We start from the raw sequence: 25,579 nt of genomic DNA, 5'->3' as shown, positions 1-25,579 counted from the left end.
TCATCGTCAAAGACAAAAGGAATATCCTTTTGAGGCCTAGAAATCTTAGAGAAGTCTTTAATGAACCTTCTATAGAAACCAACATGACCAAGGAAACTTCTTATACCTCTGATATCAATGGGGTATGGCATTTTCTTGATTGCATCAACCTTAGCCTTATCGACTTCAATACCTCTTTCAGAAATTTTGTGTCCTAAGACGATGCCTTCATTAACCATAAAGTGGCACTTCTCCCAATTCAAGACAAGATTGGTGTCTTTACATCTCTGTAAGACCCGATCAAGGTTGCTGAGGCAATCATCAAAGGAAGACCCGTAAACGGAAAAGTCATCCATGAAAACCCCGACAATCTTTTCACAAAAGTCAGAGAATATAGCCATCATACATCTTTGAAAGGTGGTAGGTGCATTACATAAGCCAAAAGGCATACGTCTATAGCCAAAGGTACCGAAAGGGCAGGTGAAAGTGGTTTTCTCCTGATCAGATTGTGCAACTGGTACTTGGGAGAAACCAGAATAACCGTCTAGAAAGCAGAAGTGTGTGTGTTTGGATAGTGTTTCTAGCATTTGGTCGATAAAAGGCACAGGGTAATGATCTTTCCTACTGGCCTTATTCAACTTCCTAAAATCAATCACCATCCTATAGCCAGTAATAATACTCTGTGGGATCAACTCATCCTTATCATTAGGGACAACGGTGATGCCTCCCTTCTTAGGAACGCAATGCACCGGACTCACCCAATCGCTATGAGCAACATGATAGATAATACCCGCTTCCAGGAGCTTTAGTATTTCTTTTCTTACTATTTCTTTCATCTTAGGATTTAGTCTCCTTTGATGATCAGCAACTGGTTTGAAATCAGGATCCGTTTTAATCTTGTGCTGGCATAGGGTAGGACTAATGCCCTTAAGATCATCAAGAGTATATCCTATAGCAGCACGGTGCTTCCTCAGAGTTTTTAGTAACTTCTTTTCTTCAGGCTCCGAGAGGCTAGCACTAATAATAACGCGATATATCTCTTTTTTTATCAAGATAGGCATAGTTAAGAGTATCAGGCAACTGTTTTAGCTCGAACACAGGATCACCCTTTGGTGGGGGTGGATCCCCAAGTAGTTCAACATGCAAGTTATTCTTAAGGATAGGATATTGTTCTAAGACAACTCTATCTATTTCATCCCTTTCATCCATATGCATATCATTTTCATGCTCAAGCAAGTATTGCTCTAAGGGATCAGTAGGAGGCACGACATTAGAGGCTAAGGCAATAGTTTCATCCCTACTAGGCAACTCCTTTTCATGAGGTTTTCTGCCAAACTTAGAGAAATTGAACTCATGTGACACACCTTCAAAGCCAATAGTGACAGTTTGCTTCTCACAATCAATATGAGCATTGACAGTATTGAGAAGGGTCTACCAAATATGATGGGACAAAAGCTATCCTGTGCGGTAGCAAGAACGAGGAAATCAGCAAGATACTTCGTTTTACCACACAAGACTTCAACATCCCTAACAATTCCCACAGGGCAGATAGTATCTCTATTGGCAAGCTAAATAGTGACATTTATAGGTTCTATCTCAACACGTGCAATCTCATCTTTGACTTCATCGTATAAGGATTGAGGTATTGTACTAACACTAGCACCCAAGTCACATAAACCATGATAACAATGATCTCCTATCTTAACAGAAACTACAGGCATGCCAACAACAGGCCTATGTTTGTCTCTAACGTGAGGTTTAGCAATTCTAGCAGCATCTTCACAGAAGTGAATATTATGCCCATCAACTTCTTCAGACAGAAGATCTTTGATAATAGCAATGCTAGGTTCAACTCTAATTTGCTCAGGGGGTGTAGGTGTTCTAATGTAGCCACTATGTATCATAGTTGAAGCTTTAGAATGATCCTTTATCCTAACAGGGAAAGGTGGTTTCTCAATGTAAGCAGTGGGAACAACAGGATCATTATAGGCAATGACTTTCTCTTCAGCTGGAGTGGGTTTAACTACATTGACTTCTAAAGGAGGATGATATTTAAACCACTTCTCTTTGGGGAGATCAATATGAGCAGAAAATGATTCACACAATGAAGCTACTATCTCAGAGTCAAGTCCATACTTAGCGCTAAAATCACTAAAGGTATTTGTCTCAACAAAGGATTTAACGTAATCAAAAGTGAAATTCATAGCTGACTCCTTACCTTCTTCAAGCTCCCAATCTTCAGAGTTGCGTTTAATTCTCTCCAATAAATTCCATTTGAAGTCAATATCTCTCTACATAAAAGAACCGGTACAAGAAGTGTCAAGCATGGTGCGATCATCATGAGAAAGCCGAGCATAGAAGTTCTGAATGATAATTTCTCTCGAGAGCTCATGATTGGGGCATGAATATAACATTGATTTAAGCCTACCCCAAGCTTGAGCGATGCTTTCTCTGTCACGAGGCCAAAAATTATAAATATAATTCCGATCACGATGTACTAAATGCATAGGATAAAACTTTTGATGAAATTCCAATTTCAACCGATTGTAGTCCGATGATCAAGTATCATCACATAGCCTATACCATGTCAACACCTTATCCTTCAAAAATAAAGGAAAGATCTTCTTCTTGACCTCATCCTCGGGCACACCTGCAAGCTTAAATAAACCACAAACCTCATCTACATAGATTAGATGCAAGTCTGGATGTGATGTTCCATCTCCTGTAAATGGATTAGCCAGCAGTTTCTCAAGCATACTCGAAGGAAATTCAAAGCAAATATTTTCAGTAGGTGCGGCAGGTTGAGGAGCAACCATTCATGCTTCCGTTCGAGGTGAAGATACCCCGAACAAGCCCCTCAAAGGATTAGTATCCATAGTGACAAGTGACAATAAATTTCAGCACACTATATGAATGTTTCCTTACCAAGTTCCACTTACCAAAGGCGCTTCACTCCCCGGCAACGGCGCCAGAAAAGAGTCTTGATGACCCACAAGTATAGGGGATCAATCCTAGTCCTTTAGATAACACTACAACAAAACATGTCAGTAGGCACGTATTTTCTAAGACACTTTTATATTCGTCCCTATACTGGGAATCATCTACTATGTAGACACACTTCTTGAGACGATATATAGAGCGTCACAAATCTTATTTTTTTCAGGTATATCACATTTCTAATTTTTACATGTGCAAATAAATAGAGACGATTTTTAAGACGTTTTAGGTTACATACATGAGTTTAACAGTAAAAAATACATAGAAAAGAGGCAGAAAAATGAAAATTACATGGCCCATCTCTGCCCACAAACGCAACAGAATCTGTTTGTGCGTGTCCTTCAATCCCGCCGCCACGACCTCCCGCTGCCCATCCATGGCGCCGTTGGGCTAGCTCCTCCCGCACCCCAGCGTTGCCTAGTCCGCCCCGCCAATCTCCACCGCGGCGGACTGCCATATCCGCCCGCTAGGCCGCCGCCGTGCTAGCACCTCTTGCATCCCCTCTTGCATCCTCTTGCAAATCTTCACCGCAACGGGATTTCCCCACGCCGCCACCTTGCCCACTCCATTGCAGAAGGATCATATGAGTTGAAGGCCTCTCTTACCCTATTGGATCTGGGCAAGAAGAAGGTGTCAGGGGCGCCACCGTCGGCAACGTTGTACATGTGTCCGCTTCAGTAATTTCAGCAACGTCGCCGCTTGCTTCTCCGCCAACACATAGCCCTATCAGTGGTAATCAATCGATTCCCTTGTTTAATTTCAATAACCACCATAAAAGTTTGAAAATCAAGACAGCCGAGCTATGGTCGATGTTTATGTCTGAATCTTACACTAATCGTATTATGCAGCAGACACTGGTTAGTATTTTTGCTGACATGTTAGTGTGTTAAATTAGTCTTAAATTTCAATCTGGTATTGGAGATGATCACATATGTTTACTCTTTCTTATTCAATGATGTCTTATCATATTGGTTTGAACTGAACCAAATAGAACACACAAAAGCACTGAACTGGGACTGAAGAAGCTTTAACCAGTACATCGGATAGATTCAGTTCAGTTCAAATCTTGATGCTTTCAGAATATGATCAGGGGCAGAGGTCAGTGGGCTGACCCTGTGGCACAGGCATCAGGGTCCAAATTATTTTCAGCAGTAACTATCACATAAAAGGCCCTGGGCATAAGGGTAGTCACGCACAATATAAGGCCCTGGGTACGAGTGTGGCGATTACGTTTTCCCCTCTTTCGTCTCAAGAAAAAACAGGTTTTCCCCTTTGTTTGTTGTACTCCCGTACCCAGTTAAGGTCAAGCTCAAGGCAAGTCGTCAATGGTAAATCCGCAACAATCCCAATCCAGGTTATCTGACAGAAATAATTTACTTGTTTTTTTCGTAGTTTAGGCATGACCGGGAATGTGCATTTTTCACAATGGTGCAAGAAAATCTGTGAGCGTCCTTGCCGGCCCGTGTATGTGACCGGACAGAGACTTTTTTTTACCTATGCATCAGTGACTAGGAAGTGAATTTACAAGAAGCTATGATAATTTTCATTGGGCTATGGTCTTGTTTGTACAGAAGATTCATTCAGACACAGCTTTTTTAAGATTAGATATTCTAGAAGCATCAGCAGACACAATGCTTAAAAATGATCAACACAAGGAATAAAAGCACCTTAATATGGCTGGATAGTGGTGTCTAGATCCGTGGCAAGAAAAGAAGTCCTCCTAGTAAACAGAATTGACGATGAACTGAAGGAACATTTCCCCTGTTCCTTTCTCCTTCCGTCTCCCTAATCTTGAAAATTTTATCCATGCTTTTCTTGCAAGAATATTGGAACCATCTTTGATCTCTTAAATAACACATGTAAATTTATAAATTGACATTTTTTTTGTTTCAGTACTTGGGCATATCGAAGGCGATGGATCGAGGTTGGATGAGTCAACCAAGAGCCAGTGCTGCTTACAAAGATGGTGTCGAGAAGTTTCTGTCTTTTGCATTCCGTGATGTTCCGGCTGGTGATAGAATTCTTTGTCCTTGTGTAAACTGCCGAAATAAAGCTATGCAGAGTTATGATGGAGTGAAGACTCACTTGAGATGTGATGGTATTCTTCGTGCCATGGCGATGATTACAGTGAACCATCATTTGCATTTGCTCATGTATCAGATAACAGCGGCAATCTTTCTATGCCTGGCATCCCAAGGAATGTTGTTGGAGAAGGCAGCCATGGAAGGTTGGATGACATGCCAGGACTATTAAATGTTGTCTTTGCTATGGCTAACAGTTGTGAATCTTTATCAAGCACATCTGATGGTGAATTAGATGGTCTTGAATTGGAGAGTATGGAACCTAATATAGTTGAGGATGAGAATGTAGATGCTGAAACAAGGAAGAAACCTGATACATACGCAAGCTTCTTGCAGGATGCAAACACAAAGTTATACCCTGGATGTAATGCATTTTCTAAGTTGTCATTTCTCATCACCTTATATCACATGAAATGCTTACATGGTTGGTCACAAGAATCTTTTACAACGCTGCTTGGTGTTTTGTCTGATGCACTTCCAGAGGCAGAACTACCAAAGAAGTACTATGAGGTACAAAAAATCATCCGTGGCTTAGGTCTTGACTACGAGAAAATTCATGCATGCCGCAATGACTGCATGCTTTTCCGAGGTGAACGAGCTGATCAAGAGTCCTGCCATGTGTGTGGAAGCTCGCGGTGGGTTACAGATGACAAGAAAGACTCCCAAGCTGAACCTGTATCTAAGAAAAAGAAGAAACCGGCCAAGATGCTGCGCTACTTTCCTTTGGTACCGAGGATTCAAAGGCTCTTTGCAACAACAAAAACATCTGATGACATGCGTTGGCACGATGAAGGTCGTACCAAAGATGGAAAGGTACGACATCCAACCGATGCCGAGTGTTGGAAAGATCTTGATGCTAGATACCCTGAATTTGCTGCTGATCCTCGTAATCCACGCCTTGGCATTGCGAGTGATGGAGTTAACCCTTTTCGGAATATGAGTTCAAAACATAGTACTTGGCCAGTGATGCTTATCCCGTACAACCTACCGCCTTGGATTTGCATGAAAGAAACATCTCTAATTTTATCAATGATCATTCCTGGACCAGCATTGATGTATATTTGCAGCCATTGATTGATGAGCTCTTACAGTTATGGGATGGTGTAGACACATTTGACGCTTCCTCACAGGAGATATTTCCTCTCAAGGCTGCATTGTTATGGACTTTAAATGATTTTCCGGCATTAGGTTACCTGTACGGTTGGAGCACAAGTGGTAAATATGGGTGTCCATCATGTGGTCCTTCTACAAGATCATTTCGCCTAAATAAGAGTAAGAAACTTTGTTATATGGGTCACCGTCGCTGGTTACCTCAGGGTCACGTATTTCGAAACCGAAGGAGGCAGGAATTTGATGGCACTAAAGAGACAGTACTGGCACCGACAACTATGAGTGGTAGCTCAGCTTTGAAAATGTTGCAAGGCAGAGTGTTTGTGTTAGGCAAAAATGTCAATGTAGCCAACAAAGCAAAGGGCAGGAAGACGGTAAAAAACAGTGAAGAACATAAGCGTAAAAGGAAGGCGAGTAACAAGAAGTCAACTAAGAACCAAGGTAAGCTTGAGAAGAAACCCGAAGATTGGTTCAAAAAGAAATCAATATTTTTCGACTTGCCATATTGGGAACTTAACAAGTTAAGGCACAATCTTGATGTAATGCACATAGAAAAGAATGTGTTTGATAATTTAATAGGAACGTTGTTGGATATTGATAGTAAAACAAAGGATGGCCTTAATGCACGACTTGACTTGGCAGAAATTGGTGAAAATGGAATCCGACAAAATCTTCATCCCGTTGAAGATGCTAATGGAAAAACACAGTTGCCTGATGCACCATTTACTATGTCTAGAAAACAACAAGAAATACTTTGTTCAGTGATGCACAATATTAGGACCTCCGATGGTTATGCATCAAATTTTTCTAGGCATGTCAACATGAAAGATTGCACAATCTCAGGTCTGAAAAGTCATGACTATCATGTTATTCTAGAAGACATTCTTCCTCTAGCACTTCGATCCTGTTACCCACACAAAGAGGTCATGACAATAGTTATCGGGCTGTCTAATTTCTTCAAGAAGCTATGCTCGAAAGTGGTAGATGTCTGTGAGCTTGACAATCTTCAAGAGAGTATTGTGATGACACTTTGCAACATGGAGAGAATTTTTATTCCATCTTTCTTTACTATCATGGTGCATTTAATGGTGCACCTGGTTGAAGAAGTTAAGCTTGGTGGTCCAGTGCACTATCGGTGGATGTATCCTCTAGAGAGGTATGGAACTTAACTTTGATTTTCTTTATCTTCAATAGTGTTGAGAAGTAACATCCTACTTAATTAAATTTAGATCATTTGTCCGTCTGAAAGCACTTGTCCGCAATAGAGCATTTCCTGAAGGTTCAATTGCTGAAGGGTATCTTGCTCAAGAATGCTTGACATTTTGTTCAAGATTTCTAGATGGAGCTACACGTTTTACAAGGCCATCAAGAAACCCTGCTCCTAAAGACAAGATAAAAGATTTGTACATGTTCGATAGTGCTGGTGAACCAATTGGAAAGGCTATCCCAGTTGGGCAGTTTAATAGCCGGCTTCTTATTCAAGCGCATCGATATGTCTTGCGACATTGTGATGAACTTGCAGATTTTCGTACGTATGTATCACTCCTATCTTTAATTAATATGCTTAGAGATTGCCGAGAAGTTGTAATACACATAATCTGATTTTTACAGAGAATTTCTAGCCGAAGAGAATAGCAAACGATGTGACTCAGCTAATTTGACAGAAGCTGATACCACTATGTTAATTAATGAACACTTTGCTGACTGGTTGGAACAAAAGGTACATTTTACCATATTCATGTACTCTAAATTACACAGGCACCAGAATTTAACTAATTGTACATACATGTTTTACAAAGCGATGGACCAAATATTACAGAAAAGGTAAGAGCTTTGGCAGCAAAACCAAACAGATACGGGGTGCGCTATAGTGGCTATGTCATCAACGGCTTCAGGTTCTACACAATAAGTCATGAGTCAGGGCATGTCACACAAAATAGTGGCGTACTGAACATTGCAGAAAATGGTGTTAGATATTATGGCAGATTGACTGATATATTTGAACTGTCATACAATGATTACAAGGTGGTGTTCTTTAATTGTGATTGGTATGATGTTTATCATAAAGTTGGCATTCAAACGGATGAGTTTGGGTTCACTCTTGTGAACAAGTCTTGAAAAATACACACAGGAGATGAGCTACAAGATGATCCGTTTGTATTTTCTTCCCAAGTACAGCAGGTTTTCTATGTTCAAGATCCAAAAGCTGAACTATGGAATGTAGTAGTGGAAGTCAGGCCTCGTGATCTTTTTGACATGGGCGTTGAAGAATCATCGGATGAAAGAGATTAGAGCATTGTGCTTTTGGTTCGGGCTGAAATATGGTGGAAGCTCTTTGCTGGTGTGGTTCTTAGATGAAGCTACAGTCATATTTATAGTTTTAATAGTAGTTTATAAGCACACAGTAATAATGCTTTATTGCACTTTATGGTTGCTGTCTTTTTTGTACTAATTGAGGGCACAAACCAAGTTTAATTGATTGTGAGTTGTAAGTTGATTCAGCACATTTTTTGTTCTGGAAAGTGAACCTTTGGTTAATTGTGCACTCCCACATGTTGCAGTTCTCCGATATTGATATATTACATGGTTGGAAACTTTTCAATCATTTTTTCCGAATAGATTGACTATAAAATTGAAAACCCAAATCAGCTCCTATTAGGCCAAAAATTAGAACCGAAAAAAATGTCTAGAAAATTATGAAATTTTAACACGAATTAAAAATTACAATTGAAATACCGATTTCGCGTGTGTGGGATGCTGAATTGGCTACTTAGTCAGCTTTGACTCAGTCAAAATGGTTGACCAGCCTTTGACCACCTAGGTCAAAGTGAGAAGACTTCAGCGCGCGCCTTTGGCCTTCTTTGCCTCTCGCTCGCAGCCGCCGTTCCTCTTCTCGCCCCCGGCCCCGCTGCTCCTGGTTCTCCGTCCAGATCCACGAACACACGTGTAGGAGCCGACGTCGTTGCCTCTCCGCCGCAGTCCCCGGACACCTCGACTACATTGTCACTGGAAGGACTACCCCCGCAAGAGACGCGTTATTGGATGGGCCAAATATCTATCACGCCCGTTCAATGTCACGTCCGTCCGTCTGTCGTTATTAACGAGACTTGTCCTCCGAGAAATCCACTTTAGCGTCGTGCATTGACCCCAACTTCATCGCAATGGCTGACGGAGCGCCAAGCCGTCACTCGCCAGGAAGCGTCCGCCGCAGAGGTGTAGCTGCAGGTGATCACGAATGAGAACAATGCCAGTTGCGTCTCCTGTGCGTCGTTGAGGAACTATCCGGTGAACTGGTGGCCCTCACATTCACCAGCGACGGACAAGGCGCCCCCTGGTGTCCCATGTGGGTCAGTCCATCTCTCAAGGTCTACTCTTCCTTGTTGAAGACCGTACCTTCACTTTACGGGTCGTATCTCCGATGCTCATGAAGACGGCGTATGAAGGAGGTGGTCCTAAGAAGGAAACAACAAGGGCTTAGACCTGGCGATACTAGTAGTTTTTTTGTTCCGTACGTTCAAAATATAATGAAAATCCACTGTATTTGCATGAATGTCGTCCGTTTATGCAAATTGTACCCTAATTTGAATAAAATCCGGTCGTGTTTACACGTGTTCGGTTAGTTCGGATGGTAGCTGAAATGTATATGGACGGCGTTGAATGGCCGTCTCCCGCATCCGTATCCGCCGACTATTCTCCTATTCTTGGAATGACGCGGTACAAAATTTGCGGATCGCCATTCGAGATCCCCTTATGCATAAAGATCCTCATTGCATATTATAATATGATGGAATTATACTTTTTCTACTAGAAACATTTCACAACGTATGCAAATAATAATAATAGAGCAAGTGACCTGGCCCATTTTCTAGTTGCTTGTGTGTAAAAGATACAAACTTAATAGCGTCGTGCTTGTGTGAATTTATTTGCCGCCAGAAAAATAGCGCGCCAGCGCACCTATAATTGAGAAGAAAAAAAATCCCCGTAATATACTCCGCCACGCCGCGTTCTCTCCGCTTCTCCCCACCCACGCCGCCATCTCCCTGCTTCTCCCCACCCACGCCGTCATCTCTCCGCTTCTCCCCTTTTCCCATCTCTAATTCATCCTAATCCATCCAATGGGATCCCTCCAATCTGGTGGCCACTGATGTGCATCACCGCAATACATCAACAGGGATTGATTGGCTTGGTGGCCGGACTAATTAACAAGACTCAGCGGAGGGGCGGACGATTGGTGGCCGTGGAGGTTGGGGGACAGAGACCGGCCGGGGTGTGTGTTGCGGCCGACGGCGGCGACTTGTCTACGGCAGCTGTGGCCCAGGTTCGTATTAGTCCGGCCATCAAGAAACGGGGTGTAAAGGTTTGATAGAAGCAGAACGGATGAGCAGTTGTTTTCTTGGGGCTGAACGGGATGGTGTAAACGCATAGTTTGGACTCTGCTCCATGGTAGAAGCAGATGTACACGCACATTAATCTCTGTTTGGATGTCTATACTAGTGAAATCACTTAACTGGTGCATGTTCTCTGCTTTTCCTCCCGCTCATCTGCCTCTCCCCTCTGCCACGACACAACCTTGGGGGACAAATGGATGTCATCTGAATGTTGATGGAAATTCAGGTTGATGAAGTCTGAAGATAACCTCTGAAATCTGAATATTTGATCCTTGACACGCATAGTATTGTTACTACTAGTATTAGGTGCATTGTGGGAGGACCGACCAGACGGCGCGCCGACGCGGCAAAAATCAGAATTAGTTTATATTGCGTGAGGCTTCAGTTTTGACCCCGTTGATTTTATTTAGTGGATGAACTGATGGTTTTTACATGTCATAGGTGAACTGGAAATTGTTACATGCTAGCTACTAGATGACTCACTATTTTGATCATGAGAATTGCTGCAGATTGAGGCATTTTTTGTATGTACGTGCCATGCCGCACTGAACTTTTGATTGAGGTCTTTAGTTTCTATTACTATGGCAGATTAATAATGGCGAGGATACCAAGACGACTTCGGGACTTGAACCTTACAATGCATGAGCCAGAACATGTGCCGCTTGTTGAAGAAAATCTGCAAGGTCCTCCAGAGATTGATAACATAGTACCAGGAAGATGTCATGAATCCACTAGACAAATCAAGATAATTTGTAAGTTTCCATGACTGAACTTTTTCAGAATGAGGTTTTTATATCATTGGTGTCATATGTGTTGGGACATTCATCCTTGCAGGGCCAAATGGAGAGACGCAGCAGATTGTAGGGGAATTTCGGTTGAAGAATTTATCCCAGGTAGCTGGAGGAACGATAATTGTGGAGACTAATGAAAAAGGTATTCCGAATGAAAGGTCTGCTTCAATTCTTAGCAGCTATCTGAGTGACCTTGCGGAGAACTCCACACTTGCACCGCTGAACATTCCAAGATGGGACAATGAATTATTTTTTCCAAGAAAGAACAACATTATTACGGATGTGGAGGTAATTTTTAAGCAACATCATCACTTAAATATATTTTTTGACGTATCATCACAGACATATTTATTGTCATTTCACATGTAAACAATTAAATTTAATCTTTTGAAGGAGAAATTTGTCTATCCATCTGAGACAAAGCAGCTTACACGAGATTGGGTCCTAATGACAGTTTGCAAAAGATGGAGAGCCTACAAATCTCGCTTGAAGAACAAATATTTCAAACGCAAAGAAAGGTCTCTCCAAGAAATTATCAGTAATGTTCCAATAGGTGTTAATGAGCATCAATGGGAGACTCTAGTTGGAATGTGGTGTCAAGATTCACACATGGTGATTATCTCATCCTCTCATGCTCAAACTGGACTCCACAATTAGTTTGCTAACATTACGTGCCTGCATCTAATTTGTTTGCAGAAGTTATGTGAGAAAAACAGAGAGTGTGAGAAGCAACAAAAGAATCCACACACAACCGGGAGAAAAAGCCATGCCAGACTTCAAAAAGAGATGGTGACAACTATCCTTTTTATAGTTCTTATTAGATGACAGATCAATTATCTTTAAAACTAAATAGTGCACCTAACGTACTTTGTTGGATAGGAAATCAAAAGGAAAGCACCAATCCACAAGATTGACCTATGGGATGAAGCTCATAAGAAAAAAGATGGCAATTACACAAGCGACAATGTCAAGACAATAATGGTACAGTCTACAACATACAATCTATTCGATAGTATAATAACAAATTAGTAACTAGTCGTATTCAATAGGATGCAGCTAATGAGGAGTTAAAAAAAGGAAAATGGATCAGAATGGTAGTCTTTCCACTGACGATTACAGTGAAGCCTTTAATGGTGCACTTGATAAAAAGGCAAAACTTCGAGGTTACTATGAAGAAAAGTATTGGAGCGGTGTAAATGTTTCCCAAGGAATAACTTTTGTTGGGAAATCGGATCAAGAAAATCTCCAGTTTGAAGTACGCACGGTTAAAGATAATGTAGAGGATGTCAAAGATGATGTAAAGGACGTCAAAGATGATGTAAAGGACGTCAAAGGTGATGTAGGGGACGTCAAAGGTCAGATGGCTATGATAGCTGCCTTCCTTGCAAAAAAGTTTCCTGGAGAGAGCTGGAGAAATGAACTGGATTCTACAACTGAAAGTTATCATGTTAGCTTATGAAACCCAGTTATATTTGTGCAAAGATGAAATTAATGAACACTGATGTGCTATTACAATAATTTTATTGTAGGTCACTTTATCTGAAAGAGGTAACAATATCCAATGTGAATCTTATAATGTCCTTCAACAATCAAATGATGATGTGCAAGAGCCAGGAACTACCATGCAGGTAATGTAATGGGCTTTTCCAATACCTATTTAATGCATGTCCATGCTAATGTCTTGAAACTATTTCTTTAACAGGAGCTGCAGCAGACCAAATCAAAACAGGTTTGTAGTAATGCGCATTTACCACATGAACAAGTGATCGCTAAGGTGTGTCAACTAACTTGTACTCATTTAATTATCAATTATCTCCCGCTAGTAGTTTCAGGATTGGTTGAACCCTTATACAATATGCCCTCAAAGTTGAAATTCCGGCTTGTTGTCTTTTCTCGGTAGGAAAACCTTTAAAGAAAAATAATAACTAAAAGGGTGTCCATTCTTCTAACACAAAATTACACACACTTTGGTGTGTGTGAGAGAAAATTAAAGGGGTGTTCTAGTCCAAACTCCAGAGCCATGTGCAATCATTTTCTCATATCTTATCAGCAATAGCCTAGATACTTATTCTACTGAACAAATATTTGTGGAAGTCATGTTCTAAGAGCACATGAAAAGTCATACCAGGAAACCAATAGCTTGTCTAATATGTTTAAGCTCATCCCAGGCTGAACCTGCATACTGCAAGTACGAAAACACTAGATGAGATAATCTCGAAAAAAATACTAGATGAGAAATCAATATTTGAGGCAACTTTGTTACAACTATTAATCAACTGAGAAACTTCTTGGCATAATGAACATGACAAAGTTATCTTATTTGTACTTCATTTTGCTGTTGATCACTGTAAATGATATAACATGATTTAGGCACAGCTATATGGTCTAGAACAATATGCAGGACTAAAGCCCATTAAGAAAAACAGATGCTACAATAGCTCTACCGCCCCTTATTTAATAGCATTTTAAGATGTGTGACAGAAATAGCTATATTTACCTCGTCAGTAGCTCTATAGCACCAATGCTCAAGTTCAGCTAATCCTGCTTTTACGTACTCGCCGTTACTAAATGAGCAGCACTCCCTTCTTAACAGAAGACTCTCTCCCCAGCGAGTTCTCTCTCCCCAGCGAGCTCTCTCTCCGCCACCGCCCCGCCCCAGCCCCTCTCTCCCCGCCGAGCCGAGCCTATTAAATTGCAGAATGCCCATGTTAAATTGCAGAATGATGATGATGACACCTTTTCATATTAAATTGCAGAATGCCCATGTTGAACATAATCTTGGAGTGCAGAAAGGTGGTCATGAACCAAGTTTACGACCTCACCAAGTCACTAAGCAGGTAAACATATGCTACATATGTAAATGGCATTGATTCTACAACAGACTGCCCAATTTTGTATGTAAGTGGTAAATGACATTATTATTAAACAACAATTACATTTTGACAAGGTCGTTTCCAATACTGTTGCGACACAACTAGCAGATCATAAGTCAGATTCAATAAGTATTAAAAATAATTCTTGATTATAGCTGATCGTGTGTCTCCTTTCACATGTGTTCCTATTTAATTGCAGAATGCTAGTGCTGAAAATAGCAAGGCAACCAAGCCATGTGGTCATCACCAAGTCACTAAGCAGGTACCATATAGGCTTGATATCCGGATGACAATGATTTTCTAATAGATAGTTGGTCTAATTATTTATGAAATTGTTCTTATTTGCATAAAATGAAATCTTCTCAGGTTCATCAATAATATCTGTTTCATTTCTTGAAAAATAGGATAAAACAGAAGTTGTGTTGTATTCAATGAACTCGAGAAACAAAGACAAGCCGGTGGTCCAAGGAACTTTAGTGAGTAAAGAGAAAACATATGTGGTTGGAGGATACATGCTTGGAGTGCAATACGTTGCAGTTCTTGTTCGTGGCTATACATATCTAGCAAATGAGAGACTAGTTAGACCATATGAAAAATTTGAAACAGTAAAGGATGCTTTTGGTTCTGTTATTGCTTGGCCTCGCTCACATGTAAGTATGTTTCCATTCAAGCATTGTGTATGATCAACTCTGCACATGTGTGAAAAGTTATTTATCAAGAATATTTCTAATTTTTAGGTAAAAGTAGTTAAGCCAACCACTCCAGCACAACCACAAAGCATTGGTATGATAGTTTCTTATAATTTCATCAAGAAATCTATTATCTTCCACTTTTCTATAAGCATATGTTCACGTAAACATTGTTCATCTAATTTTCAGGGTGATGATGACTTGAAAAGGGAGTGCATTAAAGGAGCTAGGAGTAGTTGACCAGTTGACGGTTGTTGATATGAAAAGGGAGTGCATTGGAGGAGTTGCGAGGAGTTGATGAATCTATCTTTAAATGAACAATATTATGCATTATGTATAGATTTTAGATTCGTAGAGAAACATAGTTGTTCTCTATAGGATATTTTCTTATTTATTTGCACAAGCGTATGTTTCATATGAATGTTTGGTATTATTCAGTTGTAAACTCCACGTACTTTATGTGGAGACATTGTTTCTGCTAATTAATGCATTGGATGTCATTACTGTTGTTGCTATGCATGTGCAGCCATGAAATTATACAATAACTGAATTTGAAATGATGAAATAGATTCAGAATAAATCAATTACCATTTGAAGTAAAATATTACATTTGTATATAGAAGTTTAAGTATATATGTAGAGAAGAGTATAAGAGGCGAATGATGGTTAATGGTAGAGATGGTATGAATTTGAAATGGTGAAACAAATTCGAAATAAATTGAATAATATTTGAAGTAAAATATTCCATTTGCACAAAAAGGCTTATGTATATTTAGAGACGATTATAAGAGACGAATGAAACATGTCTATGTGTAGAGACGTAATACGAGCATGCCTAATATAACGTCTCTACATGTAGACACGATTTTCAACGTCCCTAGAAAGCGTCTCATGCCATGTAAGACACGCTTGGCAAGCGTGTCTACATGATTGAGACGGTCCGTGGGGATACGCTCCAAGGACGCTTTACTAAAACGGCTCTATAGTTGGCTAGAGATGAAACAACACGTCCCTACGTATGAAATTGAGCGTGCCTAGTGACCTGTTTTGTTGTAGTGTAAGTAAGAGTGTCGAACCCAACGAGGAGCAAAAGGATCTGACAAGTGGTTTTCAGCAAGGAAATATCTGCAAGCACTGAAATTATCGGTAACAAGTGATTGTGTGGTGAGATGATTCGTAGCAAGCAACAAGTAAAAAACGTAGCAACGGTGCAGCAAAGTGGCCCAATCCCTTTTGTAGCAAGGGACAAGCCTGGACAAAGTCTTATAGGAGGAAAAACGCTCCCGAGGACACACGGGAATTTCTGTCATGCTAGTTTCATCATGTTCGTATGATTCACGTTCGTTACTTTGATAGTTTGATATGTGGGTGGACCGGCGCTTGGGTACTGCCCTTACTTGGACAAGTATCCCACTTATGATTAACCCCTCTCGCAGGTAATGTAATGGGCTTTTCCAATACCTATTTAATGCATGTCCATGCTAATGTCTTGAAACTATTTCTTTAACAGGAGCTGCAGCAGACCAAATCAAAACAGGTTTGTAGTAATGCGCATTTACCACATGAACAAGTGATCGCTAAGGTGTGTCAACTAACTCGTACTCATTTAATTATCAATTATCTCCCGCTAGTAGTTTCAGGATTGGTTGAACCCTTATACAATATGCCCTCAAAGTTGAAATTCCGGCTTGTTGTCTTTTCTCGGTAGGAAAACCTTTAAAGAAAAATAATAACTAAAAGGGTGTCCATTCTTCTAACACAAAATTACACACACTTTGGTGTGTGTGAGAGAAAATTAAAGGGGTGTTCTAGTCCAAACTCCAGAGCCATGTGCAATCATTTTCTCATATCTTATCAGCAATAGCCTAGATACTTATTCTACTGAACAAATATTTGTGGAAGTCATGTTCTAAGAGCACATGAAAAGTCATACCAGGAAACCAATAGCTTGTCTAATATGTTTAAGCTCATCCCAGGCTGAACCTGCATACTGCAAGTACGAAAACACTAGATGAGATAATCTCGAAAAAAATACTAGATGAGAAATCAATATTTGAGGCAACTTTGTTACAACTATTAATCAACTGAGAAACTTCTTGGCATAATGAACATGACAAAGTTATCTTATTTGTACTTCATTTTGCTGTTGATCACTGTAAATGATATAACATGATTTAGGCACAGCTATATGGTCTAGAACAATATGCAGGACTAAAGCCCATTAAGAAAAACAGATGCTACAATAGCTCTACCGCCCCTTATTTAATAGCATTTTAAGATGTGTGACAGAAATAGCTATATTTACCTCGTCAGTAGCTCTATAGCACCAATGCTCAAGTTCAGCTAATCCTGCTTTTACGTACTCGCCGTTACTAAATGAGCAGCACTCCCTTCTTAACAGAAGACTCTCTCCCCAGCGAGTTCTCTCTCCCCAGCGAGCTCTCTCTCCGCCACCGCCCCGCCCCAGCCCCTCTCTCCCCGCCGAGCCGAGCCTATTAAATTGCAGAATGCCCATGTTAAATTGCAGAATGATGATGATGACACCTTTTCATATTAAATTGCAGAATGCCCATGTTGAACATAATCTTGGAGTGCAGAAAGGTGGTCATGAACCAAGTTTACGACCTCACCAAGTCACTAAGCAGGTAAACATATGCTACATATGTAAATGGCATTGATTCTACAACAGACTGCCCAATTTTGTATGTAAGTGGTAAATGACATTATTATTAAACAACAATTACATTTTGACAAGGTCGTTTCCAATACTGTTGCGACACAACTAGCAGATCATAAGTCAGATTCAATAAGTATTAAAAATAATTCTTGATTATAGCTGATCGTGTGTCTCCTTTCACATGTGTTCCTATTTAATTGCAGAATGCTAGTGCTGAAAATAGCAAGGCAACCAAGCCATGTGGTCATCACCAAGTCACTAAGCAGGTACCATATAGGCTTGATATCCGGATGACAATGATTTTCTAATAGATAGTTGGTCTAATTATTTATGAAATTGTTCTTATTTGCATAAAATGAAATCTTCTCAGGTTCATCAATAATATCTGTTTCATTTCTTGAAAAATAGGATAAAACAGAAGTTGTGTTGTATTCAATGAACTCGAGAAACAAAGACAAGCCGGTGGTCCAAGGAACTTTAGTGAGTAAAGAGAAAACATATGTGGTTGGAGGATACATGCTTGGAGTGCAATACGTTGCAGTTCTTGTTCGTGGCTATACATATCTAGCAAATGAGAGACTAGTTAGACCATATGAAAAATTTGAAACAGTAAAGGATGCTTTTGGTTCTGTTATTGCTTGGCCTCGCTCACATGTAAGTATGTTTCCATTCAAGCATTGTGTATGATCAACTCTGCACATGTGTGAAAAGTTATTTATCAAGAATATTTCTAATTTTTAGGTAAAAGTAGTTAAGCCAACCACTCCAGCACAACCACAAAGCATTGGTATGATAGTTTCTTATAATTTCATCAAGAAATCTATTATCTTCCACTTTTCTATAAGCATATGTTCACGTAAACATTGTTCATCTAATTTTCAGGGTGATGATGACTTGAAAAGGGAGTGCATTAAAGGAGCTAGGAGTAGTTGACCAGTTGACGGTTGTTGATATGAAAAGGGAGTGCATTGGAGGAGTTGCGAGGAGTTGATGAATCTATCTTTAAATGAACAATATTATGCATTATGTATAGATTTTAGATTCGTAGAGAAACATAGTTGTTCTCTATAGGATATTTTCTTATTTATTTGCACAAGCGTATGTTTCATATGAATGTTTGGTATTATTCAGTTATAAACTCCACGTACTTTATGTGGAGACATTGTTTCTGCTAATTAATGCATTGGATGTCATTACTGTTGTTGCTATGCATGTGCAGCCATGAAATTATACAATAACTGAATTTGAAATGATGAAATAGATTCAGAATAAATCAATTACCATTTGAAGTAAAATATTACATTTGTATATAGAAGTTTAAGTATATATGTAGAGAAGAGTATAAGAGGCGAATGATGGTTAATGGTAGAGATGGTATGAATTTGAAATGGTGAAACAAATTCGAAATAAATTGAATAATATTTGAAGTAAAATATTCCATTTGCACAAAAAGGCTTATGTATATTTAGAGACGATTATAAGAGACGAATGAAACATGTCTATGTGTAGAGACGTAATACGAGCATGCCTAATATAACGTCTCTACATGTAGACACGATTTTCAACGTCCCTAGAAAGCGTCTCATGCCATGTAAGACACGCTTGGCAAGCGTGTCTACATGATTGAGACGGTCCGTGGGGATACGCTCCAAGGACGCTTTACTAAAACGGCTCTATAGTTGGCTAGAGATGAAACAACACGTCCCTACGTATGAAATTGAGCGTGCCTAGTGACCTGTTTTGTTGTAGTGTAAGTAAGAGTGTCGAACCCAACGAGGAGCAAAAGGATCTGACAAGTGGTTTTCAGCAAGGAAATATCTGCAAGCACTGAAATTATCGGTAACAAGTGATTGTGTGGTGAGATGATTCGTAGCAAGCAACAAGTAAAAAACGTAGCAACGGTGCAGCAAAGTGGCCCAATCCCTTTTGTAGCAAGGGACAAGCCTGGACAAAGTCTTATAGGAGGAAAAACGCTCCCGAGGACACACGGGAATTTCTGTCATGCTAGTTTCATCATGTTCGTATGATTCACGTTCGTTACTTTGATAGTTTGATATGTGGGTGGACCGGCGCTTGGGTACTGCCCTTACTTGGACAAGTATCCCACTTATGATTAACCCCTCTCGCAGGTAATGTAATGGGCTTTTCCAATACCTATTTAATGCATGTCCATGCTAATGTCTTGAAACTATTTCTTTAACAGGAGCTGCAGCAGACCAAATCAAAACAGGTTTGTAGTAATGCGCATTTACCACATGAACAAGTGATCGCTAAGGTGTGTCAACTAACTCGTACTCATTTAATTATCAATTATCTCCCGCTAGTAGTTTCAGGATTGGTTGAACCCTTATACAATATGCCCTCAAAGTTGAAATTCCGGCTTGTTGTCTTTTCTCGGTAGGAAAACCTTTAAAGAAAAATAATAACTAAAAGGGTGTCCATTCTTCTAACACAAAATTACACACACTTTGGTGTGTGTGAGAGAAAATTAAAGGGGTGTTCTAGTCCAAACTCCAGAGCCATGTGCAATCATTTTCTCATATCTTATCAGCAATAGCCTAGATACTTATTCTACTGAACAAATATTTGTGGAAGTCATGTTCTAAGAGCACATGAAAAGTCATACCAGGAAACCAATAGCTTGTCTAATATGTTTAAGCTCATCCCAGGCTGAACCTGCATACTGCAAGTACGAAAACACTAGATGAGATAATCTCGAAAAAAATACTAGATGAGAAATCAATATTTGAGGCAACTTTGTTACAACTATTAATCAACTGAGAAACTTCTTGGCATAATGAACATGACAAAGTTATCTTATTTGTACTTCATTTTGCTGTTGATCACTGTAAATGATATAACATGATTTAGGCACAGCTATATGGTCTAGAACAATATGCAGGACTAAAGCCCATTAAGAAAAACAGATGCTACAATAGCTCTACCGCCCCTTATTTAATAGCATTTTAAGATGTGTGACAGAAATAGCTATATTTACCTCGTCAGTAGCTCTATAGCACCAATGCTCAAGTTCAGCTAATCCTGCTTTTACGTACTCGCCGTTACTAAATGAGCAGCACTCCCTTCTTAACAGAAGACTCTCTCCCCAGCGAGTTCTCTCTCCCCAGCGAGCTCTCTCTCCGCCACCGCCCCGCCCCAGCCCCTCTCTCCCCGCCGAGCCGAGCCTATTAAATTGCAGAATGCCCATGTTAAATTGCAGAATGATGATGATGACACCTTTTCATATTAAATTGCAGAATGCCCATGTTGAACATAATCTTGGAGTGCAGAAAGGTGGTCATGAACCAAGTTTACGACCTCACCAAGTCACTAAGCAGGTAAACATATGCTACATATGTAAATGGCATTGATTCTACAACAGACTGCCCAATTTTGTATGTAAGTGGTAAATGACATTATTATTAAACAACAATTACATTTTGACAAGGTCGTTTCCAATACTGTTGCGACACAACTAGCAGATCATAAGTCAGATTCAATAAGTATTAAAAATAATTCTTGATTATAGCTGATCGTGTGTCTCCTTTCACATGTGTTCCTATTTAATTGCAGAATGCTAGTGCTGAAAATAGCAAGGCAACCAAGCCATGTGGTCATCACCAAGTCACTAAGCAGGTACCATATAGGCTTGATATCCGGATGACAATGATTTTCTAATAGATAGTTGGTCTAATTATTTATGAAATTGTTCTTATTTGCATAAAATGAAATCTTCTCAGGTTCATCAATAATATCTGTTTCATTTCTTGAAAAATAGGATAAAACAGAAGTTGTGTTGTATTCAATGAACTCGAGAAACAAAGACAAGCCGGTGGTCCAAGGAACTTTAGTGAGTAAAGAGAAAACATATGTGGTTGGAGGATACATGCTTGGAGTGCAATACGTTGCAGTTCTTGTTCGTGGCTATACATATCTAGCAAATGAGAGACTAGTTAGACCATATGAAAAATTTGAAACAGTAAAGGATGCTTTTGGTTCTGTTATTGCTTGGCCTCGCTCACATGTAAGTATGTTTCCATTCAAGCATTGTGTATGATCAACTCTGCACATGTGTGAAAAGTTATTTATCAAGAATATTTCTAATTTTTAGGTAAAAGTAGTTAAGCCAACCACTCCAGCACAACCACAAAGCATTGGTATGATAGTTTCTTATAATTTCATCAAGAAATCTATTATCTTCCACTTTTCTATAAGCATATGTTCACGTAAACATTGTTCATCTAATTTTCAGGGTGATGATGACTTGAAAAGGGAGTGCATTAAAGGAGCTAGGAGTAGTTGACCAGTTGACGGTTGTTGATATGAAAAGGGAGTGCATTGGAGGAGTTGCGAGGAGTTGATGAATCTATCTTTAAATGAACAATATTATGCATTATGTATAGATTTTAGATTCGTAGAGAAACATAGTTGTTCTCTATAGGATATTTTCTTATTTATTTGCACAAGCGTATGTTTCATATGAATGTTTGGTATTATTCAGTTGTAAACTCCACGTACTTTATGTGGAGACATTGTTTCTGCTAATTAATGCATTGGATGTCATTACTGTTGTTGCTATGCATGTGCAGCCATGAAATTATACAATAACTGAATTTGAAATGATGAAATAGATTCAGAATAAATCAATTACCATTTGAAGTAAAATATTACATTTGTATATAGAAGTTTAAGTATATATGTAGAGAAGAGTATAAGAGGCGAATGATGGTTAATGGTAGAGATGGTATGAATTTGAAATGGTGAAACAAATTCGAAATAAATTGAATAATATTTGAAGTAAAATATTCCATTTGCACAAAAAGGCTTATGTATATTTAGAGACGATTATAAGAGACGAATGAAACATGTCTATGTGTAGAGACGTAATACGAGCATGCCTAATATAACGTCTCTACATGTAGACACGATTTTCAACGTCCCTAGAAAGCGTCTCATGCCATGTAAGACACGCTTGGCAAGCGTGTCTACATGATTGAGACGGTCCGTGGGGATACGCTCCAAGGACGCTTTACTAAAACGGCTCTATAGTTGGCTAGAGATGAAACAACACGTCCCTACGTATGAAATTGAGCGTGCCTAGTGACCTGTTTTGTTGTAGTGTAAGTAAGAGTGTCGAACCCAACGAGGAGCAAAAGGATCTGACAAGTGGTTTTCAGCAAGGAAATATCTGCAAGCACTGAAATTATCGGTAACAAGTGATTGTGTGGTGAGATGATTCGTAGCAAGCAACAAGTAAAAAACGTAGCAACGGTGCAGCAAAGTGGCCCAATCCCTTTTGTAGCAAGGGACAAGCATGGACAAAGTCTTATAGGAGGAAAAACGCTCCCGAGGACACACGGGAATTTCTGTCATGCTAGTTTCATCATGTTCGTATGATTCACGTTCGTTACTTTGATAGTTTGATATGTGGGTGGACCGGCGCTTGGGTACTGCCCTTACTTGGACAAGTATCCCACTTATGATTAACCCCTCTCGCAAGCATCTGCAACTACGAAAGAAGAATTAAGACAAAGTCTAACCATAGCATTAAACTAGTGGATCCAAATCAGCCCCTTACGAAGTAACACATAAACTAGGGTTTAAGCTTCTGTCACTCTAGAAACCCATCATCTACTTACTACTTCCCAATGCCTTCCTCTAGGCCCAAATAATGGTGAAGTGTTATGTAGTCGACGTTCACATAACACTACTAGAGGAAAAATAACATACAACATATCAAAATACGGAACGAATACCAAATTCACATGACTATTATTAGCATGACTTATCCCATGTCCTCAGGAACAAAAGTAACTACTCACAAAGCATAATCATAATCATGATCAGAGGTGTAATGAGTAGCATCAAGGATCTGAACATAAACTCTTCCACCAAGTAATCTAACTAGCATCAACTACAAAGAGTAATCAACACTACTAGCAACCTTACAAGTACCAATCGGAGTCTCGAGACGGAGATTGGTTACAAGAGATGAACTAGGGTTTGGAGATGAGACGGTGCTGATGAAGATGTTGATGGTGACGAGTCCCCTCCGATGAGAGGAGTGTTGGTGATGACGATGACAATGATTTCCCCCTCCGGGAGGGAAGTTTCCCCGGCAGGATCGTCCTGCCGGAGCTCTAGATTGGTTTTGCTCAAGTTCCGCCTCGTGGCGGCGGCGAAACCACGAAAAAGCTCCCTTATGATTTTTTCCTGGACGAAACCCTCCATATAGCAAAAGAGGGGGGCAAGTGGGCCAGTGGGCTGCCCACAAGCCCCCATGGCGCGGCCCGGGGGGGGGGGGTGGACGCGCCGTGCAGGCTTGTGGGCACCCCCTGGTGCCCCTCCGGCACTTCTTCGGCCCCGTATTTTTTATATATTGGGAAAAAAATCTCCGTTGATTTTCACGGCGTTTGGAGTTGCGCAGAATAGGTATCTCAACTTTGCTCCACTTTCAGGTCGGAATTCCAGTTGCCGGTATTCTTCCTCTTTATGTAAACCTTGCAAAATAAGAGAGAAAAGACATAAGAATAGTATAGAAAAAATTTGCATAGGAAAACGTTGACCATAGGTATATTATAGATTTTTTTTTGCATAGATTGGTTCTTTTTCACTAGCTAGTTTTCTTCTATTTTTTAGTTTTTTATACTTTTAATGTTGTAGTATAGAAGGAAATTGCATAGAAAAAAGATGCATATGAAAAATTTGACCATATATATGTATAGTATAGAAAAAATTTGCATAGAAAAAAGTTGCATAGGAAAAGGTTGACCATATGTATAGTATATAAAAAATTTGCATTGATTTTTTTTGATAATACTCGAGATGTATTTGCGATTATATTCTATAATATTCGATGATGCATTAAGTGGATTATGCGATGTATTAGTGATACATATGATGATTTTGTTAGCTAAAGTTAATACTAAATTGTTTTATCTTTCTTCTCGATTAGTTAAGCTATGGACGCTAGCGGTAGAGACGAACATGGCGATCAAGAGAATATCATGTTCGACATCATACGAAAGACAGAGAATGAACCTGCAGATGATTTCTCACAATATTTAAACGATCCCGGTGAGGGAATATTTGAGTAAGAACCACACGAAGGGCACACAAACAATGATGGCCTTCAATTAACAAAGAACGGCCAGGTATATATATAAGGCCTCTCGTGATCATCATTACATGTATTAATTAATTTTTATATATACATAAATTGGGATTATATATATAATGGATCTTTCTTATTTTAGCCCTTCAGATCGAACAACTCTTCTACAAGGAGGACAGTACGAGGCCCCGACCAAAAAGTTGCCCGGGGGCATAAAGTACAACATCGATAAGATCACACCAGTTGGCGAACCGATTGCTCCCAAAAACAATGCAGACAAATTTTTATGTTAATGCATAGTTATTGTCACGGACCAAATCCCGATTTCGGTTCAAGAATGGAATATGCCAAAGAAAGATCCAGAAGTTAGTTTTGTGGACGAAAAAGAAAAAAAATCTGCTTTGGGATATGCTCATGTCACATTTCACCCATCAGAGCATTTCTCAGATGCACAGCAGGAGAAAGTCAAGAATTGTGCTCTTAAGAAGATGGCGACACAATTCTGCAACTGGAAGAAAAGGTTACGGGCTGACCTCGGCAAACAAGACAAGACTTCAGAATTCACTAGACCATACGAGAAGGTAAACGATCATTCAGACTTATTTGTGGAGTTCAAGAAATCAGAAAAATCAAAGGATCGGTCGAGTATAATCAAGCTAAATGCTCATAAGAAAGAGTGACATCATTCTCTGGGACAAGTGGCTACAAGAGTGGCATGCCTAAGTGGGATGTATATGAGTAAAAGATGATTTATGCAGGGGTCACTCCAAAAACATTGGATTGGCCCGACACGTGCATGACTTGCTTTTATGTGCATGGGGGAAAGTTGGACTCAAAGATAGGGGAGATTCTGGAGCAGGAAAGTCTTAAAGATGCTTTT

General features: G+C 39.7%; 3 protein-coding genes across 5 annotated transcripts; all 3 read left to right on the top strand.

Moving 5' to 3' along the window:
• The first annotated feature begins 10,179 nt into the window (after positions 1-10,179).
• On the top strand, positions 10,180-15,423 carry LOC123399405. Its single transcript, XM_045093820.1, has 14 exons — positions 10,180-10,485; positions 11,144-11,307; positions 11,390-11,634; positions 11,740-11,958; positions 12,043-12,135; positions 12,226-12,327; positions 12,396-12,793; positions 12,876-12,974; positions 13,049-13,120; positions 14,103-14,183; positions 14,419-14,481; positions 14,624-14,869; positions 14,957-15,002; positions 15,098-15,423. The coding sequence occupies exons 7-14, from the start codon at positions 12,428-12,430 to the stop codon at positions 15,100-15,102; spliced, it is 978 nt and encodes a 325-aa protein (XP_044949755.1). The 5' UTR covers positions 10,180-10,485; positions 11,144-11,307; positions 11,390-11,634; positions 11,740-11,958; positions 12,043-12,135; positions 12,226-12,327; positions 12,396-12,427; the 3' UTR covers positions 15,103-15,423.
• A 976-nt stretch (positions 15,424-16,399) lies between these two features.
• On the top strand, positions 16,400-18,708 carry LOC123399404. Of its 2 annotated transcripts, XR_006610367.1 has the most exons (6): positions 16,400-16,490; positions 17,473-17,553; positions 17,789-17,851; positions 17,994-18,239; positions 18,327-18,372; positions 18,468-18,708. XR_006610367.1 is itself a non-coding variant. In XM_045093819.1 (5 exons), exons 1-5 carry the CDS (start codon positions 17,416-17,418, stop codon positions 18,470-18,472), a joined length of 498 nt encoding a protein of 165 aa, XP_044949754.1. In that variant the 3' UTR covers positions 18,473-18,708. The 2 variants fall into 2 exon arrangements, 1 of the variants encoding a protein (XP_044949754.1); XM_045093819.1 differs by lacking the exon at positions 16,400-16,490 and having other exon boundaries at positions 17,416-17,553.
• Positions 18,709-19,769: 1,061 nt separating this feature from the next.
• On the top strand, positions 19,770-22,163 carry LOC123399402. 2 transcript variants are annotated; one of them, XR_006610366.1, is made up of 6 exons: positions 19,770-19,860; positions 20,843-20,923; positions 21,159-21,221; positions 21,364-21,609; positions 21,697-21,742; positions 21,838-22,163. XR_006610366.1 is itself a non-coding variant. In XM_045093818.1 (5 exons), exons 1-5 carry the CDS (start codon positions 20,786-20,788, stop codon positions 21,840-21,842), a joined length of 498 nt encoding a protein of 165 aa, XP_044949753.1. In that variant the 3' UTR covers positions 21,843-22,163. The 2 variants fall into 2 exon arrangements, 1 of the variants encoding a protein (XP_044949753.1); XM_045093818.1 differs by lacking the exon at positions 19,770-19,860 and having other exon boundaries at positions 20,786-20,923.
• Positions 22,164-25,579: the final 3,416 nt, after the last annotated feature.

Source organism: Hordeum vulgare, chromosome 5H (assembly GCF_904849725.1).
Source record: "Hordeum vulgare subsp. vulgare chromosome 5H, MorexV3_pseudomolecules_assembly, whole genome shotgun sequence".
Taxonomy (NCBI): Eukaryota; Viridiplantae; Streptophyta; class Magnoliopsida; order Poales; family Poaceae; genus Hordeum; species Hordeum vulgare.
The sequence above is the reverse complement of the archived record's forward strand: the minus strand, read 5'-3'. Positions and strand labels throughout refer to the sequence as shown.

Bases quoted from the DNA above. Each gene is read 5' to 3' on its own strand.
- LOC123399405 (XM_045093820.1), top strand. From the start codon at position 12,428: ATGGATCAGAATGGTAGTCTTTCCACTGACGATTACAGTGAAGCCTTT. The intron at 13,121-14,102 runs GTGTGTCAACTA...ATTAAATTGCAG, and splicing joins ATGAACAAGTGATCGCTAAG to AATGCCCATGTTGAACATAA. The intron at 14,870-14,956 runs GTAAGTATGTTT...TCTAATTTTTAG, and splicing joins TTGCTTGGCCTCGCTCACAT to GTAAAAGTAGTTAAGCCAAC.
- LOC123399404 (XM_045093819.1), top strand. From the start codon at position 17,416: ATGCCCATGTTAAATTGCAGAATGATGATGATGACACCTTTTCATATT. The intron at 17,554-17,788 runs GTAAACATATGC...ATTTAATTGCAG, and splicing joins CTCACCAAGTCACTAAGCAG to AATGCTAGTGCTGAAAATAG. The intron at 17,852-17,993 runs GTACCATATAGG...CTTGAAAAATAG, and splicing joins ATCACCAAGTCACTAAGCAG to GATAAAACAGAAGTTGTGTT.
- LOC123399402 (XM_045093818.1), top strand. From the start codon at position 20,786: ATGCCCATGTTAAATTGCAGAATGATGATGATGACACCTTTTCATATT. The intron at 21,222-21,363 runs GTACCATATAGG...CTTGAAAAATAG, and splicing joins ATCACCAAGTCACTAAGCAG to GATAAAACAGAAGTTGTGTT. The intron at 21,610-21,696 runs GTAAGTATGTTT...TCTAATTTTTAG, and splicing joins TTGCTTGGCCTCGCTCACAT to GTAAAAGTAGTTAAGCCAAC.